The sequence below is a fragment of the Sarcophilus harrisii genome, chromosome 3 (assembly GCF_902635505.1).
Source record: "Sarcophilus harrisii chromosome 3, mSarHar1.11, whole genome shotgun sequence".
Lineage (NCBI taxonomy): Eukaryota > Metazoa > Chordata > Mammalia > Dasyuromorphia > Dasyuridae > Sarcophilus > Sarcophilus harrisii.
Window position 1 is genome coordinate 483,832,704 of NC_045428.1, and position 17,220 is coordinate 483,849,923.

Here is a 17,220-nt window from a genome sequence, read left to right on the forward strand (position 1 = left end):
TTTAACCAGTACCTAAAAAAGAATCCCTGCTACATCACCTTCAGCAAACTGTGTCATGTCTGTTTAAAACTGTTCAACGAGGGAGAATCCATTACCTTCAGAAGCAACTATATTTTATATTAGGAATTATATTTGTTAACAAGGTCCCCCCCCCCATATTAAGTCTAAGTGTGCCTCAGCAATTTCTGCTGACTGTTCCAAGTTCTGCCCTTTAGATTCAATAACAACAACAACAACAACAAAACATGTTATGTCACTTCTACATGACTATTCTTCAATTACTGGAAGATAACACATTCTAAATCTCTCATCTCCTATTTCACCTAAAATGACCTCTAGATGACATTAACTCAAGCCCCTTCACTGTCCTCATCACCCTTCGCCTTTGGATACTCTTCAGTTTATCAATGTCCCTTCTAGTTTCTAGCAGCCATTACTCTACCCAATACATTTCTCTCTAGAAGTAATTATGACCAAGGCAAAGTATTCCTGAAAGCTATATATCTCAAAAGCTGACTCAAGATCTACTTCACTTTTTGGGGGGCTATTATCACACTATAGATGTACGTTGAGTTTGTAGTTTACTAAAACCCTCAGCTCTTTTTCAGGCCAAATATGGTATAATTATGCCCTCTCCATCTTACATTTGTGAAAGTAATTTCTTGAGCCCAAGTAAAGAGTTTTTTTACATTTACCCTAGTTGATTTCATCTCATTAGATTTGGTCAAGCTAATCAAGATTTGGGGGTTCTGATTCTGTTATAAAATGAGTTAGCTATCCTCCTAGCTTTGTATTACCTGAAAATTTGATAAGTATGCCATCAAAGCTTTCATTCCAGTCATTGATTAAAAACTACTAAATGAACAGTGAAGAACAAAGGACAAATCCCAGGAACAATCTATTACAAGAAGACCTCAAACTATAAATGAATATTCTGAGTATGGCCATATCCCCAGTTCTCAATTACTTTATCACTGTCCACCTTACATCTCTACGAAATCACCTACCTGTTTTACTTGAGTTTAAGTCACCTGCTCCAGATAAATTATTTCCCAAAATATTAAAAGAGTAGATATGATGGGAGCAGCTAGGTAGCACAGTGGATATAGCACCAGCCCTGAAGTCAAGAGGACCTGAGTTCAAATCTGGTCTTAGATATAACACTTCCTAGCTCTGTGACTTGCAGCAAGTCACTTAACCCCAATTGCCTCAGCCAAAAAAAAATTTTAAAAAGTAGATATCAGTAGACCTGATTTCTGAAAGATTATGGAAAAAAAGAAAGGTGCCACGGGAAAGAAGCATAAATACTGTCACAATTTTCAAAAAAGGCTATCTTCAAACTATTGGCCAGTGAGTTTCTTGGCACAAAATAAGGAAGGATTATTACAGAGATAGTGAACATCTAGAAAAAGCATCACTAACAGCCATCCTGAATAGATCTCCTGCGGAGGATGCACTAGATGAAGACAAGTACATAGGATGAAAAAGTGTGTACAGGTTGTGATTTTCATGGATGGAGAAAATATCTCCATAAAGTTATAATATTCAAGGTAATGCATTACTTCAGTTGGATATCAGATCTTCTCCTCCTCCTAGAATCACTGAAGGTAAACTAAATAGACAAACTAGCTGCACTTCAGAATCTTTATGTAACATGACAGTGTTCCCAGGGAAAATGTGCCATTAAATATTTTGGCAGTACAGGCCTTTGTCAGACCTCTATATTAGTATGTACATAACTTTAAAACACTCTGGCATTTATTTTTACCACTATCATTTGGGGTTCACAAGTCAGTCTTAAACTTTGGCAATATCATTCTGACAATAAACATTTATCAAATACCTACTTATGTGCCAATTACTGTGTTAAGCTCTCGAGATACAAAGGAAAGTAAAGCCCCAGCTTCCCAAGAATTCACAAGCTAATGGGGAGACAACATGCAAGTAATTATGTACAATCTATATACAGGATGAACTGGACACAATCAACAAAAAACAGACACTAGAGAATTAAAGAGATGGGATTTTAGCAAGATCTCGAAGGAAGCCAGGGGGCAGAAATGAGGAGGGAGAAAATTTCAGGTGTGAGGGGCAGCCAGTGAAAATGCCAGGAATAGACTGCATCTAACCTACAGCTCCCTTCAATATTAGTCGAAAAACAAATTTAAACATATATCAAGTCTCTGTCATAGGCCCAGATTTTGAAAATATAGGAGGCTCAACTCAGCAATTCAGCTGTGGATTCATTTTCCAAGAATGCAAAAACACACAAAACAAAAAAATACAAAAATAAAGTCACCAAAAGTGGAATGGCCCACTTCATCAATGCAACACAAGCTGGACAATGCAACTGAGCCACCCAAATGCAAGAACATGCGATCAGGGTTAAAAACGAATCCCCCACCTGCCCTTTCTCTTTGCTAGGGAATTGGAAGAGCAACTGCGGTGGTTCAGAAACGTGGGGCAGCGCCCGAGGGGCAGTCGGGCCGAGCCAGCCAAATGCCTCCCTGGAGGAACTCCTAAATCCCGTGGCCCCGAAGGAAAGCGTCTAGAAATCGAAAGGCGGCCCCCGTGGGCGCTCCCCCGAGAGGCCCTCGCTCGTCCTGACACGGCTCTTAGGCCGCGCAGCCTGGCTCTGATGCGGATAACTGAGTGCGGGCAAGGAAGGACCATCTCCTCCCCCACGTTAGGAGCCTCCCCGAGGCCGAGCTCTAATTCTCCCGCCTCGCCTCCCGTCAGGGTGAGGGTCTGTCTCCCGGGGAGCCGCGGAAGAAGTGTCGCACTACTCGGCCCGGGGGGTTTCGGGCGCCCTTCACCCCCAGGGCTGAGAAGCCGGTCGAGCTTGGAGGCAGGGAGGCAGAGCCTCTCCCTCGCCCTCCCCCACCCTTTCTATTGAAGGGTAAGCCGCAGATCCGCGGACCAGCTCGGTCTGCCCCGAGGCGCCACTCACCCAACACTAGCCGGGCGACGTCGGACGGTAACAACATGATCAGGCCTCTCTGGAAGGGCTGAGACCCCGGGCACGTCTCAAAAACCTTTCGCGTAGCAACACCGAGACGGCATCTCTCGGTCCCAGCCGCGGCGTCAGCTGAGGCACCGAACCCCGAGTCAACTCGTCCCGCCCCCTAGTTCCAATGCAGCCAATAGCTCCTAAGGAAAAAGAAAGGCGCGGAAACGTGCCCCGCCCCAAGACTGAGTGAAGGGAACATCATTTCCGCTCAGGGATAGGGAAGGCGGGGTGGGGAAAAAAAAATGGAGGTTGAGCCGTTATACGCCTGCGCAGTACATCTTAATGAAGTGCTTGATGGAGCATGGTATCTCTATTAAATCGTCGCGTCCTATTAGCGAACCGCCACCTTATAGAGTGAGGCGGGGAAAGGAGGGGACTAATGGTACGCCTGCGCAGAGGCAGTCAACAGATGCTATGACCTCTCTGGATTCTCCCGCCAAGAAGGGAGACTGCGCGCTGATGGTTGTTTGAACCCGGAAGTGGGAACTGTAGCGTGAGCGTGGCGCTGGTGAGCCGTCTGCGCGTGGGGAGAAGAGGCTGGAAGGAGAAGGGCGGACCCAGGCGGCCTTCCTTCTGGGGGCTGCTGCCTTCGGATCCCTGCGGTAGGGGGCGAGGAAGAGCGCGTCCCGCTTCCACGGGCTTTGGGGACTTTGCTTCAGGATTTGGAGGTCTGCGGCTCCCCCTTTCTCAGGACCGCTCACTGCCACCCTGCCCCCACCCGGCGTCAGTGACCCGGAACACCCCTTTAACCTTGGCCTGGACGCCGGGGCGGAGCCGAGGGCAGTATTTTAAATCCCGCTGAGAAGGGATGGCGAAAGTGGCCACATTCCCTTTCCTCCCTGCCCAAGAAGGCGAGCCCGGCGTTTTCAACCAGTTTTTTCCAGGCTCTTCCTTCCCCCGGAGTCTCCTCTCTTGACTCTTGACTGGTGATTTTTCTTTTCTTTAGTTGTCTTTAATTGCCTATTGCATTCACACAGACCTCCTTTCTGGACTCATGGAGACCTTGTTCCTGGTGCGCATGGTTGAAGCAAGCTGCCCCAAAAGGGTGGCCCGTTCTCTAGGATGTGGTCTTCCTCTTGTAGTAATTAAGGACTCTGCGTGAGGCCGTCAATTTCGAGGGGGGGGGGGGGGGCGGATACCCTAGCGCGAAGCTCCTGAAACCGCAATGGGATGGTCTTGAAATTATAATCATCAGTAAAGGTTTCATTTGTTACCTGTTAAAATACTTATTATACACCCAGGTCATGCAAAAATTTCTCTGGTGCATTGGGTCGTGAGTGGAAAACAGGAAATCCTGCTAGAGAGTCTAGACAAACCTGCTTACCTTGTGAATTGGTTTCTGAAATGCAGAGTATTGCAGTCCGGTTTTTGTCAGTCATACTTAAATAAGAGTATAGCTGCAAAGAGGACAGCTCTTTAGAAGAGAACCTGGAATCCTAGAGAGATTGAGTGATTTGTCGGAATGGCAAAGCCCGGGGTTAATAATAACGTATTTATAAAAACACTTAATATGTACTAGGCGCTGTGCAAGTATTATCTTGTTTCATCTTCGGAGCAATCCTGGGGATAATTGTCCCCAGTTTATAGATAAGAAAGATTTGCCTGGGGTCACAGAGCTATTGAATGTCTGAGGATGTGTTTGAACTCAAATCTTCCTAACTACAGACCTAGTACTCTATCCACTTTACCACTTAGGTGCTCAGATTATCAGCCATGTTTGTGTACTCATTGTAGCACGTCAGGAGCCCCTTGCTTAGATGTCTCCTTCTCCCCCATCGTTTTATTATTGGGACGCACGCTGTTTTCCAGAGCTAACACCCAGCAAGCAGTCTGTGGCCTGAGGTTAGTTAGCATTATACCAATCCTTCGCATTCACCTTGTGGATGAACTCTGCCACGGCAATTATTTTATTTTATATTTAGTTAACTGTGGCTTTGATAGCCTATGTGAGCTGGGTTTTGTGTTTTTTTTTTAAGAGTTAACAGTAGTTGCAGAGCTGCTTGTGCCTTGACTGTTTATTTGGTCAGGGTTGGATAAGAATTTTTTATACCGAGATACCTAGATCATATATTTTCATTTATTTCTTGTGTATTGTTAGTGAATTTTAAGCTAAGATTCTTAGACAGTTCATTTCTACTTTTTGGTGAATGAATGAAAACACATTCATTAAACTCATTTTGTGCCAACCAATATGTTAAAGTGAGTCAGCCTCTATTCTGCTGGAGTTATGTTCTAATGAATCCTCACAGATAGGGAAGGGATGCCTGAAAAGGGTAAAGCCAAAGGGAAGTAGGTTTTTATTTAGGGTAATTAATTCTGTGTTCTTTGCAGAAGTATTTATGGAGTTCTGAAAGGGTTGTTTTTCCCAGAACTGAAAGTGAAAGTGGTAGGGCTGGAACGTTGTAATGAGAGGGAGTGTCCCATGCAAGTCTTACGAGCAAAAAAAAGTGTCTTGGGGGCCTGCCTGCTGTATGACCTCTATTAATCATAAAGATGCCTGGACCGGAGCTAGTAGTCTCTTGTAACTTTGGCTTTCTGTCAGATCAGAGCTGCATATTCTTGGACTTCGGGCTAACTCAGTATGAATCACAAATAACTAATATTTACAATTACTTAGCTTTTCCTAAGACCGTTTTATTTAGATAATGGAAAGATTATTATCCCCTTTTTATGAATGGGGAACTGAGGTCAGAAGTCATAACTATTAGTGATAGGTGCAAGATTTTAGTTCATTTCTTCAAATTTCAATTTCTTTATTATAAGAGAAGATAGGTTTAAAAAAGCATGGAAGGATTATCCTGAAAAATAATAGGTAGAATATTATCGAAGTTTTAAAATATTAGAAGAGCTTTTATGTAAAGGAGATTAAATTTAGTTTTAGTAATTATTAAAACTCACCTTTATGTATTCTTATAAGAAAAGGATTTTGTAGACCTTAAAACAACCCTATGAGACAGGTAGTGCAAGTATTATTCTCATTTTATAAAAGAGAAAACATGGAATTGAAAGGGTGTGATTTGCATGATTCATTAATTAGCAGTTTTAAATCTTCTTTGTGCCAGGTACTGGGCTAGACCATGCAAAAACATATTTGGAACAAACTGCTCTCAAAGAGCTTATATTCTGTGAGAGAAGCTACATATACCTATCTACATATAAGTAAATACAAAGTATATAGAGAATGAATAGAAGATAATAGGTTTGGGGAAATGATCAAGACCGGTTTAGAATAGAAATTGGTGTCTCATTTGAGTGTTGAATGAAAACCCTCCCCTTCCCCATCTCTATATGTTTATTATAGTTACATTATTGTAAGTGGAAACCATTTTGCAGAAGTATTGTTTTAGTCTATTACTTAGGGGAAAGATGAAGGAAACTTAACTGGGTTCAGATCCCACTTCTGCTACTTTTAATTCAAAGAATAATTGTTACAAGAGACCCTTTTTGTCATATGTTTGTACTGAAGGATTCCTTCACACTTACAGCAAGGGTAATCTAGCCCTTGGAAAACTTGTGAGAAGAAACCATTACTTACTCTTGATAGCAGTTATTATGAAGATTTTACATATATTAAGTTTGTGTCTGAATGTCTAATACTCTTTTACATGACAGATCTTCAGATATTTATCCTTATCTATCATGTTGTGTCCTACCCACTCCCTCCCTTTCTTATCTAGACTTCCTCTGCCAGTAATTGGGGGTTACTCTTAATCCACAGTGGAGGCAGATAGTGGAAGTAATCCAGAGCTTAGATTTGGCTCTTAATGTTTATGATTGACATAATTAATCTGAGTAATTGTTAAATATATTAATTATTAGAGGGTCAAGGATTAAACTATAGTAGGCCTGATCTTTCAGCTTTATATTTAGCCATTAATGACTGTTCTTTAGGTCAGATGGTTTAACTTACTATTACCTCACCTCTCATTTAACCCCATCTCTCAATTTTGTTCACAAGGAAGCATGAGACCCCCAGCTGAATCATTTAGCTTCCCAGAGATGCAGTGCTCACTGTGTGACAGGCACATACTGGAGACAAGGCTTAAATGAAAAAGTTCTTGCCCTGAAAGTGGGCATTTTATAGGAAGTGCCATTGAACAGATTATTTCTCACCCTATTCCTCACACTTAGTTTTCTTCACTCTGATGGAGTCCTTCAATTTGTTAACTTCTTCATTGTGTTCGAGGCTATTATTCTTACCTTGACTTCACTTTCCTCTCCCTCCAACCTTAGCCCAATTACTAGCCATTTCAGTGCTAGACTGCCCTGTCATCTTGTCCTACCTTTACTATCTCTTGCCAAAGCCCAGTCCTAGATTACTTTCAGTAGCATGATTCCATGCTTACTAGCAAAGTGGAAATTTTTTAGAAGCAACTAAACAGTAGACTCCTGGTTATTCTATTTTATGCTTAATTTGTGTTATGATTTCTAGTATTACCTTGTTTTTTTCCTTATAGATCTCTGTTGCGTGAATTAACAACTTGAACATGAGCCTCGATTTACATGATTTACTACTTTGCTGTCGTCAACTTGAAAATGACAGAGCTACAGAACGAAGGGTAGTGAATGCCATCAATTTATACAGTGTTCTTATCTCAAAGTTGTAGATTTACAATAACTCATATTTAAATATATTTTCAGAAAGAAGTTGAGAAATTCAAACATTTGATCCGAGATCCTGAAACAGTTAAACATTTGGATCGGAATTCTGATTCTAGACAAGGAAAATACTTGAACTGGGATGCTGTTTTTAGGTATTTTTTTTTTTTAATAAATTTTTCTCCTTCATTTTCCAACCATGATTTGTATAATTTAATGTCACCATTAATTTTCTTTTCATGCATTAGACATGTTACCATTTTCTAAAGAGCTTAACTCAGTGCTTTGCATAAAATAATTTCTTGCTAAGTTGTAATTAGCTCAGAATATAATAAAAGTATTATTTTTATATGAAGAATTTAAGAAGATTAAAAATTGGATCATATTTTTCTTTTGTTAACTGCTAAATAAGGTCTTTTAAAAATTTTTAAATTTGTTCTATGTAGATTACAAAAACAATTGAGCTGTTGAAATGGATACTGATTTTATAATTTTATGATTACAGTATGTAAATAAAACCTCTTAAGTATCTGTAACTGAAAATTTTATAGAACTATATGAAGTCATCAATAAGTAATGTTTCCCATCATGATTAAAATGTATGATAATTTGAAATGTGTTTAACTAGGAAGAAAATGAGAATAATGTTATAGCAATTCAATTAAAATCACTTATGCCAATATAAGCAAAAGGTTGATTGTTACAAAGTTGCAGCAGCATTTATTTGTCTAGAATAATAAATTTGAAGTCAAAAGGTATAACCCATTAGGCATGAATCATATAGCTTTGTAAACAAAAGTTGTAATTTTTAAATTGATTTTTATATGATTTAGTTTTGGGGAATAAATTTCTTCACCCTCCCCTACCCAATGAACTGTCCCTTATTACAAAGAAAAAAATTGATAGAAAAGAAAGCTCAGCAAAATTAATACACCTATCAGCAGAGTATGAAGGTATATGTAATGTTCTGCACTGACGGTGTCCTACTTCTGCAAAGAAAGAAAAGAAGTGAATTTTTTAAAGTTGTTTTTTCCATTTCCATTGTTGTTGTTATAAATATGGTTATCGTTTTCTTCATTCTAATTCACTATGCATCAGTTCACTATACGTCTTACTTTCCTTCTCTGAAATTCTTTATATTTCATAGGGATATTTCATATTATTCATGTCCTCCAGTTCATTTAACTACTTCCTTACCCACACCAAGGGTGTATTTATTTTGTTTTCAGGTCTTTGCTAAATGAAAAGTCAAACTTTCTGATAGAAAAATGACTTAATAACTTGGAAATGATAAAAATGCTTCAAAACAAATCTGAACCCATTTAGAGTACAACTTAAAATTTAGCTGAATTTTATTGGCAGTTTGCTTTTCTAGTCATACATATCCTTGAATGATACCTTTGACATTACTTTTTGTCTACAAGTCTTCATTTTTACTGCAGCCTACTTGAATATCCCTGATGTCTTTCTGTTGCTCTTTGGATCACTTGCAGTTTGCTCCATCTGAGATTTTGGTAGTATTCCTTAATCCACAGCTACATAACATCTCTAGGAAGATACTGGAATTACAAAATTGAAAAGATGGATTTTAATAAAAGAGAATCATTAGATGTTACCCAGATTCCAAATGCTGTTAAGCCTGTCCTTGTTCTCCTGTTAGGTTTTGGATTGTTTGTTCTTCATCTTAATTGCCAAAATTTATCTACTGATAAAGTTAAAGGAATATCCGGGATCTAGGTGATATTTAAGAATATTTTTTGTGTTTTTAGACCTTTAACTATATTAATACAGGGAACTTTCTGTGCAACTTGAGTACTTGAAGTTTAATGATTTAAATGTCAGTTTCCTATGTGTAGAATGAAAGTTGGTCTGTGTGGTCTCTTGGATTCTTTCCAGCTTTAAATTTCTGATCCTGTGATATAGCTAACATATGTCAGAATTAGGACTTGAACTCTACACTCCAAAACTACCTCTCTATTCACATTTTATGTCAATTAATAGGCATTCTTTGTCTGCTTGGTTTTCCTGAGTGAATTTTTGTGTTAATTTATCTGAGCAACATGAATCTAATTGAGAATAACTTAGCGCATTCTGGAGTTTTCAATATAGTCATATATTTTAGCACTATTAGGTACAAACGGGAGCACCTGAAAAACCTTAGCATCTTTAAGGAGTTCTTCCATTTCTTTGCTTTGGTACAAGATAATCACTGCGGGGGAGTACCTTTGGGGACAATAAGTTTTTTATGACTCACTTGATATAATAATCATCAAATGATTGTTTAATGAAGTTATTGTTGTTTGCATCTAATAAGTAAAAATATCTATGATCTTAACATATACAACAGAAATGTATTTTTTGGAATAGAAGCTAAATATTTTGCTCTACCAAGTCACATGGTTCTTTTTGTAAAAAAAAAAAAAAAGAAGAAGAAGAAGAAGTAGTAGTGTAGCTGATGCTTTTTTTTTCTCATTTTTTAGAAAATACATTTTTGGGGGGTATCTTTTGTTTTTATATTAACTAGATATCCCCTGATAGCCCTCCCTTCTATCCTGGGCCTTTTTTTCTCTATATATTTCACTTGGTTATCTTACCAGGTCTTACTGATTCAGATATCATTTTTATGTAGATGTTTACATCTCTGTATTCAATTTTAAACTCTTCTTGATCTTCATTCTCACATCACCAATCTCCTTTTTGGACATCTTGAATTGGATGTCTCATTGTCATCTTGAAAATAGCAGGTTCAAAATAGATTCATCTTTCCCCAAAAAAATTCTTAATGCTGTCCAACTCTTTTTACTGTTGAGGGCACCATCACTCTTCCTGTAAGTCTGTGTCACAATTTTGCTGTCATTTCTCACTTGTGCTTATACCACATATCTAACTGTTGTCAAATTTTGTCCTTTCTACCTTTACAACATCTCTTGCTTACATATATTCTCCCTTCTCACAATTGCCATAGCACTGCTAATGGGATATGAGTTGAAATTAAACACTTAAAAGAATACTTTTTAGTTGTATGGACTCTTGAAAGATTTTAAAGGAAACCCTGCAGAAGATCATTTTTAAAAAATATATTTTATTTTCTTGAAGGTTTCTGCAAAAATACATCCAGAAGGAAACAGAATGTTTGCGAACAGCAAAACCAAATGTATCGGCTTCAACACAAGCTTCCAGACAGAAAAAGATGCAAGAAATTACCAGCTTGGTTAAATACTTCATCAAATGTGCAAATAAAAGTAAGGGACATATTATATATTTGTTGATGGATTGCCTAATGGTCAGTTGCTTTAGTTTGAACATGGTGAAGGAAAAGTTAGGTGATTGTAACGGTCTGGTTAGTTTTCTGGAGGTTTTTGGACCAGCCTTCGTTTCAGCTGAGTAATCACCATGAGAATAGCAGGGATAAAGTCCAAATTCTTTATTTGTCTCCTTCACAGTATATCTCCTTGCCTGGGCCCTGGGCTAGCTTTCTAGAGGCCCTTCAGATGGGCCTTGGTCTCAGTGGAGAAATGAAGAAAGACAGGCCAGCCACCTTGATGCTGGGAGATGGAGTGAATGTCTCTCCTTGACTCTGAGAACTTGAGCTCCAGTCCTCTGTCTTCTCTGAGTCATTTTGATCCCTCTCTGAGTCTGTCACTAGGTCTGACTCTGACCTCTTAAATACTCTATTACAATTAAATCCACTCATCATATTGAGTATAAGCCAATTATTATGTCACTAGGGAATTATTATTTGTTGAAAGGTTAAATCAATCATACTGAACTTTGGGAACTATTAATCACTATTCTAAACTAGATAACCATTGTCTTATCAGTTCCACTGAGTAACGCCTTGTAAGAATTCTTGATTTAAGTACATTTCTCCAAGAGTTCTGGCCCATTACAGGTGATTACAAACAAATATAACTGTAATTTATATTATGATCTTGAATGATAAATTTTGTTTTCTTTTCATATATATGTATTTTTTTTTTCTCAAACAGAGCAGAATAAATGGTTATATTGAAGGTTTTAATCACCTGGATGACTGGAAAGATGGGGGTCCTAATAGAAAGAGAAAGGAATTTAGTTAGGTAGAGTTGGTTTAGGGGGAAGGTCAGTGAGTCCTTTTTCAACCATGTTGGTTATCCTGATGGAAATAGAAATTTGGAGTTTAGAAAACATATCTTATTATAGATTCACAAGTTAACTTCATAGAAGTATTGCTGAACTCTTATGAGTTGTTGCTTAAATCATCAAGGAAAAGAGTACAGAGAAAGAAGAAAGTAAGTTTCAGGACTAGCCGCATATGGAGAATGAAACATGGATAATGGTCCTTGTAAAGTGGGTTGTGAAGTTGGTCAGATTTTAGAGGAATATCATCGAAACTGAGGGAAAGATGCATTATCTATAACATTGTTCACTTGAACAATGAAGTTCCAAATTTATCCACTCTATTTGATCTTATTTTTGTTTCTATTTAATTATGTACTTTATTTAGTTATAGTTAATGTGCTTAGTCTTTTTAGTTTTACTTTCTTCACTTTATCACTTAAATTTTCTTGTATTTATTTGAATTCATAGAGTCCTAGATTTAGGGATCTTAAAGGTCATCTAGTTCAACTTATTTATTTTACAGATGTATTATTTTATAATAGATCTAGAGCAACTAAGTGACTTGTTAGAGGTCACAATAAAAGTAAGGAACATGTTATATATTTAAGATAGAATTTGAACCCAGATCCTCTAAATTTATATTAAGTGTTTTTCCTATTGCACCACTTTGACTATCAATATTTCTTGTTCCTTTTCGTGCATAAATGTTTTATTACATTCATAAATTCACAATTTATTCAATTATTATGTTGTTGTATATATTTTCTTTCCATCTCTTTTTTTTCTTTTAGAAGGTAGAGCTTCATGAAGCAGCTAGGTGGCACGATGGATAGAGCACCAGCCCTGAAGTCAGGAGGATCTGAGTTCACATGTGACCTCAGACACTTAACACCTCCTAGCTATGTGACCCTGGGCAAATCACTTAACCCCATTTGCCTCAGCCTAAAAAAAAGAAAGAGAAGTTAGAGCTTTGTGAATCTTTTTGTACAGATGAGTCTTTGCTTAGTAATCTCCTTGGAGTATGAACCTAGGTAGAATCAGTGGGTCAAAGAATATGGATAATTTTGTATTTTTTCTCATGGACAGTTCATAGTTTCATGACAAATTATAACAATGTAGCTTGTTTGAATCATTCTTACCTTATATTCTCTGTCTTGTACAGTCTTTGCTATGATTTCTTTTTAAGTTGGATATAATAGTATATTGGAATATTCTTTTTCTCAATTTTCTTAATAAACTTAATTAGGTAAGAAAAAGTAGTGGGGGAATATAGAGTAGTAAATATAATGTTCTCAATGTTGTTTATAAATGTGTATTTCATCAGTAGTTAGAATATTTGTTTTCTTATATTTCTGTACTTCAAAAGAGCTATGTTTTCATCAACATAGTTATTATCTGTAATGACAAAGACTGCTACTTCAACAGACCTTGAGCGGTTTCCTAAATTCTTTTGGGAAAAAAAAATTACTTGGGGAAAAAAATTAAAATTAACTTTGTCCTTGTCTCAACTGTTATCTAATTTTTCCTGACACAAATGAGTACAATATATTGCATCTTCTGTTTATTCATCTATAAAATAGGGGAATTGGTCATGTTTGGCTTTGAAATTTTGAGGTTTTATGTGCATACTTCTCTATTCTCTACGCTGGGGTTATGCCACTTAATTCTGCTTCATGGTCTGTATTTCTTTACTTCCATTACTTGTGCTTTTGTTTTATTCCCTAGTCTAACAATGTCTTCTTAACTTGATCTGATGAAATATCATCCATCATTTCAGATGTAGCTAAGTAGTGCAGTGGGTTGAGGACTAGACCAAGAGTCAGGAAGATATAAATTAAAATTCTGTCCTAGATGTTTAATAGCTTTGGGACCCTAGGGAAGTCACTTAATCTTTTTCTGTCTCACTTTTATTTTCTATATAATGGGGCTTATACTGTTACAAACATCTTATCAATAGCAACAGTATTAATAATGATAATTTATATAGCCCCTATAGTTTGGAAAGTGCCATACAGCTATCTCATTTAATCCTTAAAGCCACCTTAGGAGGAAAATGTTGTTATCCCCATTTTACAGATGAGGAAACTAAAGCAGACAGGTTTTGTCATTTGTTTAAGATGTCACAGCTAATAAATAAGTGGCTAAGAGAGGATTTGAACATAGATCTTTCTGACTTCAGATCTACACTTGATCCACTGCCCCACAAGCTTCTCTGATTAGATTGCAAACTCCATGAGAGAAGAGTACAAGTGTTGTGTTAGGGTTTTGAGATAGGATAGCTCCTCTTGGGCTCTGGCACAGTTTTTTTGATATATGCTAAAGGCTTAACAAATGCTTGTTGGAGGTTATCCAACAATAAGGTGACTATATGAGCCATATGCTGTAACAGTAAAATTTAAATCATCTTATTTGGAAGGCATTGTACCCAAAGAGTTATAAGAGTTGACCCAGCAATACCATTATTAAATCTCTTTCCCAAGGTGATCATGGAAAAAAGAAAAGCACTTTTTTGTTCTAAAATATAGCAGTTCTATTTGTGGTAACAAAGAACTGGAAATTGAGGGGATGTCTGTCAGTTGGGGGATGGCTAAAGAAGGTAGTATATGATTGTTATAGAATACTATACATTGTGATGTAAAAAATTTTAAGCTGGTTGATTTTAGAAAAAGATGAAAAAACTTGTATGAAATAATAAAAAGTGAACCAAGAGCAGAACCAAGAGAACAATGTATACTCAAATGAACTATAAAGGACCTAGGAAGGAAGATGCTATCTACTTCCAGAAAAACTGTTGATAAATGAAAGTACGCATAGTATAATTTTTCATATATTGATAAACTAAAGTCAAATATTGACCTTCTCTACTGCAGGATAGGAAGAGAGAGTGGGAAAAGTATGGAACATAAAATGTAAGAAAAAAAGACATTTTTAAAAAAAATGCATTGAAATCTCAATTATAGCTCTGCATTCCATCTAAGTGAAAAGTATAGATTGTAGAGAAATTTAATAGAAGTGCACTTTTATTGTTATCTAGTTTTAATTGTTAGAACCAGATTATATAAAACTTCTTTCATGGAAGTGGCATTTGCTTTTATTTAAAATACTCATTTGTATGCACACAAATGATAAATATTTAATAATGATAACAGCTGGTATTTATATGTGATTTTAAAGATTTTGCATATATTATTTAATTTTTTCTAAAATAACATTTGGAACCGGGGTTGTGATTGTCCCCATTTTCCAAATGAGAAAATCTAGGCACAAAGAAGTTAAATGCTTTGCCTATAGTTACTCAGCTAGGAAATCTTGGAGGCATTTTTCAAAATCCAGTCTTCTTGCCAAGTTTCTGTACTGTGCCAATTTTATTTTCTTTGTAGATTAAGTATTCTCTCTGCAAGCTTGGTTGTACTGTTAAACTTAGTTCTTAATTCCTTTCTTTGTAGATTAATTTCAACCTTGCTTAGGAATAGTTACTACATCATTTGAATTATTTAACTTGGAATTTAATAAATGTTTGCTACCTATTCCTTAATTAGTGTTATAGTCAAAGGCATTCTAAAAAATAGAATCCTCTAAACTATTGTCTTTATATAACATTACTAATTTATTTTTATATTCATCATATTTTCACTGCTCCTGATCTTCTCTTCTTTACCAGGAGCCCCCAGATTGAAATGTCAAGAGCTTCTAAATTATGTCATGGACACAGTGAAGGATTCCTCCAGTGGAACAACTTATGGAGCTGACTATAGTAATATATTGCTTAAGGACATTCTTTCAGTAAGGAAATACTGGTGTGAAATATCTCAGCATCATTGGTCAGGTATGTTCCCTTTGGTTTGTTATTTGTAAGTTTTTTGGTGTTGAGTCACTTTGATGAAATAAATAATGCATGTAGCAATCAGAAAATTCATATTCCTGAGTTGTCACATTTCTTTTTTTTTTTTTTTTTATTCTTTAGTATTTTATATAATGGTTTTAAAAAAAAACCCACATGAAATTAACACTTCAGGCTCTTGCTGTGCTCCTAGAATTATGTATTTACATTTTGATTTTGCATTTGTTAAGTGGATGTGAATGTGCAGTTAAGAGAAGAAAAGAAGTATAAACAATTTCTAAGTCAAGTTAACTTTTAATGAACTATAGCTTTATAACTTACATATAAAAATCAGAAATGTGGTATTCCTAAAATGTGCTTTTGTAATGAATGTAAAAATCTCTACTCAGAAAAAAAGTAGTTAACTTTCAAGCTAAAGAAATTGTGAAGAAATTCTGTGATTTCCCTTCGATCTAGAAACCTTTCTATTATTTCTTCTTCTTCTTCTTATATTCTAATTCTATAATTCTAATATTCTTATTATTATAACATTTTATGTTATACTTTTTGTAGGACTAGATCTGTTATAGTAAATAAAAAAAAACACTGTTTTGGTAGATTATAAATCTCTATTTTATTTCTGCCTTTTCCATTTACTATCTGAATGGACTTGGATAAATCAAACCTTTCTTGACCTCAGGTTTCTGATATCTAAAATCAAAAGTTGGACTAAAATGTCCTTTAAGGTTTCTTTTCATCTCTCAATCTCTGACCCTCAGGCCATCCCAACAATTTCTAACATTTTGACTATAGAATGCTCAGTTGGTGTCAGCTTTTAGGGGCTTAGAAATAGTTTTTTGTATCTTAGTCTACCTTTTCAATTGATCCTTTTAGGTCTCAGGTCTACTTGATAAGTGTCTTCCCATTATAACCTATTGTTCCATTTTTCCTTTTTCTAATCACTATAGAGAAGATGAAGGAAAACCAATAAATGTTATAAACTCTTCTTTCATACCTCTCTCTTTTCATTCTAAGCAGAAGCTAAGCTCCTCCTAACTACATTTTCTCTACTTTCAATAAGAAATCTATATTTTACAGTTTCTTTTTACCTACTCAGCGTTTCAACTTAGTAAAGAACTAAGTTTGGACGTTCTTGCTAACTTTTAAGTAGTTAAATTTCTTTTTAAGTATTTGTTCTGTGTGAATGAATATTAACTCCGTAAAAAGTTTCTTACGCACAATTTATTACTCTTTTTACAGCCATTAAAACAGATAGTTGTAATCATGTTTGTACAAGGAAGCAGTTCTGTAATATAAAGGGTTAAATAAGCAGTCCTTCAGACTTCCAGAGAGGATACAAAGGAGGTTAAAATGTAATTGGAAGTATTTAATAAAACAATTAAAAATATAATAGGACAAAGATAATGTTAATATATGATATTTTAAGTCAGTATGTATTTTCAGGGATCCTTAGGGCCAGTTTAGGGATTCATATTTCTATTTGAGTTTTGACATTCCTGTGTTGTGGTTGGAGCAGTCCACAATTATCCACAGTCCAGCCCTAGATTCTGATTGTAGGATTATAGATTTAAAGCTGCTAGGTACCTTGCCAGATTCCTCAGTTTATAGATGAGAAAACCAGGGTTCCAGAAAAGGTAGGCGGTTTACCCATGGCCCACAATTAATTAAT

General features: G+C 36.3%; 2 protein-coding genes across 5 annotated transcripts in view; one reads left to right on the forward strand and one right to left on the reverse strand.

Moving 5' to 3' along the window:
• LOC100926994 (protein NPAT) overlaps positions 1-2,987 on the reverse strand; it is a 47,904-nt gene extending 44,917 nt beyond the window's left edge. The window contains exon 1 of the mRNA XM_003764259.4: positions 2,951-2,987. Within this exon, the coding sequence (XP_003764307.1) occupies positions 2,951-2,987 (37 nt within the window). The remainder of the gene's footprint in view (positions 1-2,950) is intronic.
• A 235-nt stretch (positions 2,988-3,222) lies between these two features.
• ATM (ATM serine/threonine kinase) overlaps positions 3,223-17,220 on the forward strand; it is a 116,071-nt gene continuing 102,073 nt past the window's right edge. Inside the window, exons 1-5 of one of the 4 annotated variants that reach the window (XM_023499474.2) lie at positions 3,223-3,678; positions 7,468-7,569; positions 7,652-7,764; positions 10,706-10,851; positions 15,372-15,536. In XM_023499474.2, the coding sequence (XP_023355242.1) occupies positions 7,498-7,569; positions 7,652-7,764; positions 10,706-10,851; positions 15,372-15,536 (496 nt within the window). In that variant the 5' untranslated portion in view covers positions 3,223-3,678; positions 7,468-7,497. The other 3 variants (XM_012545048.3, XM_023499472.2, XM_023499473.2) reach the window with 3 other exon arrangements.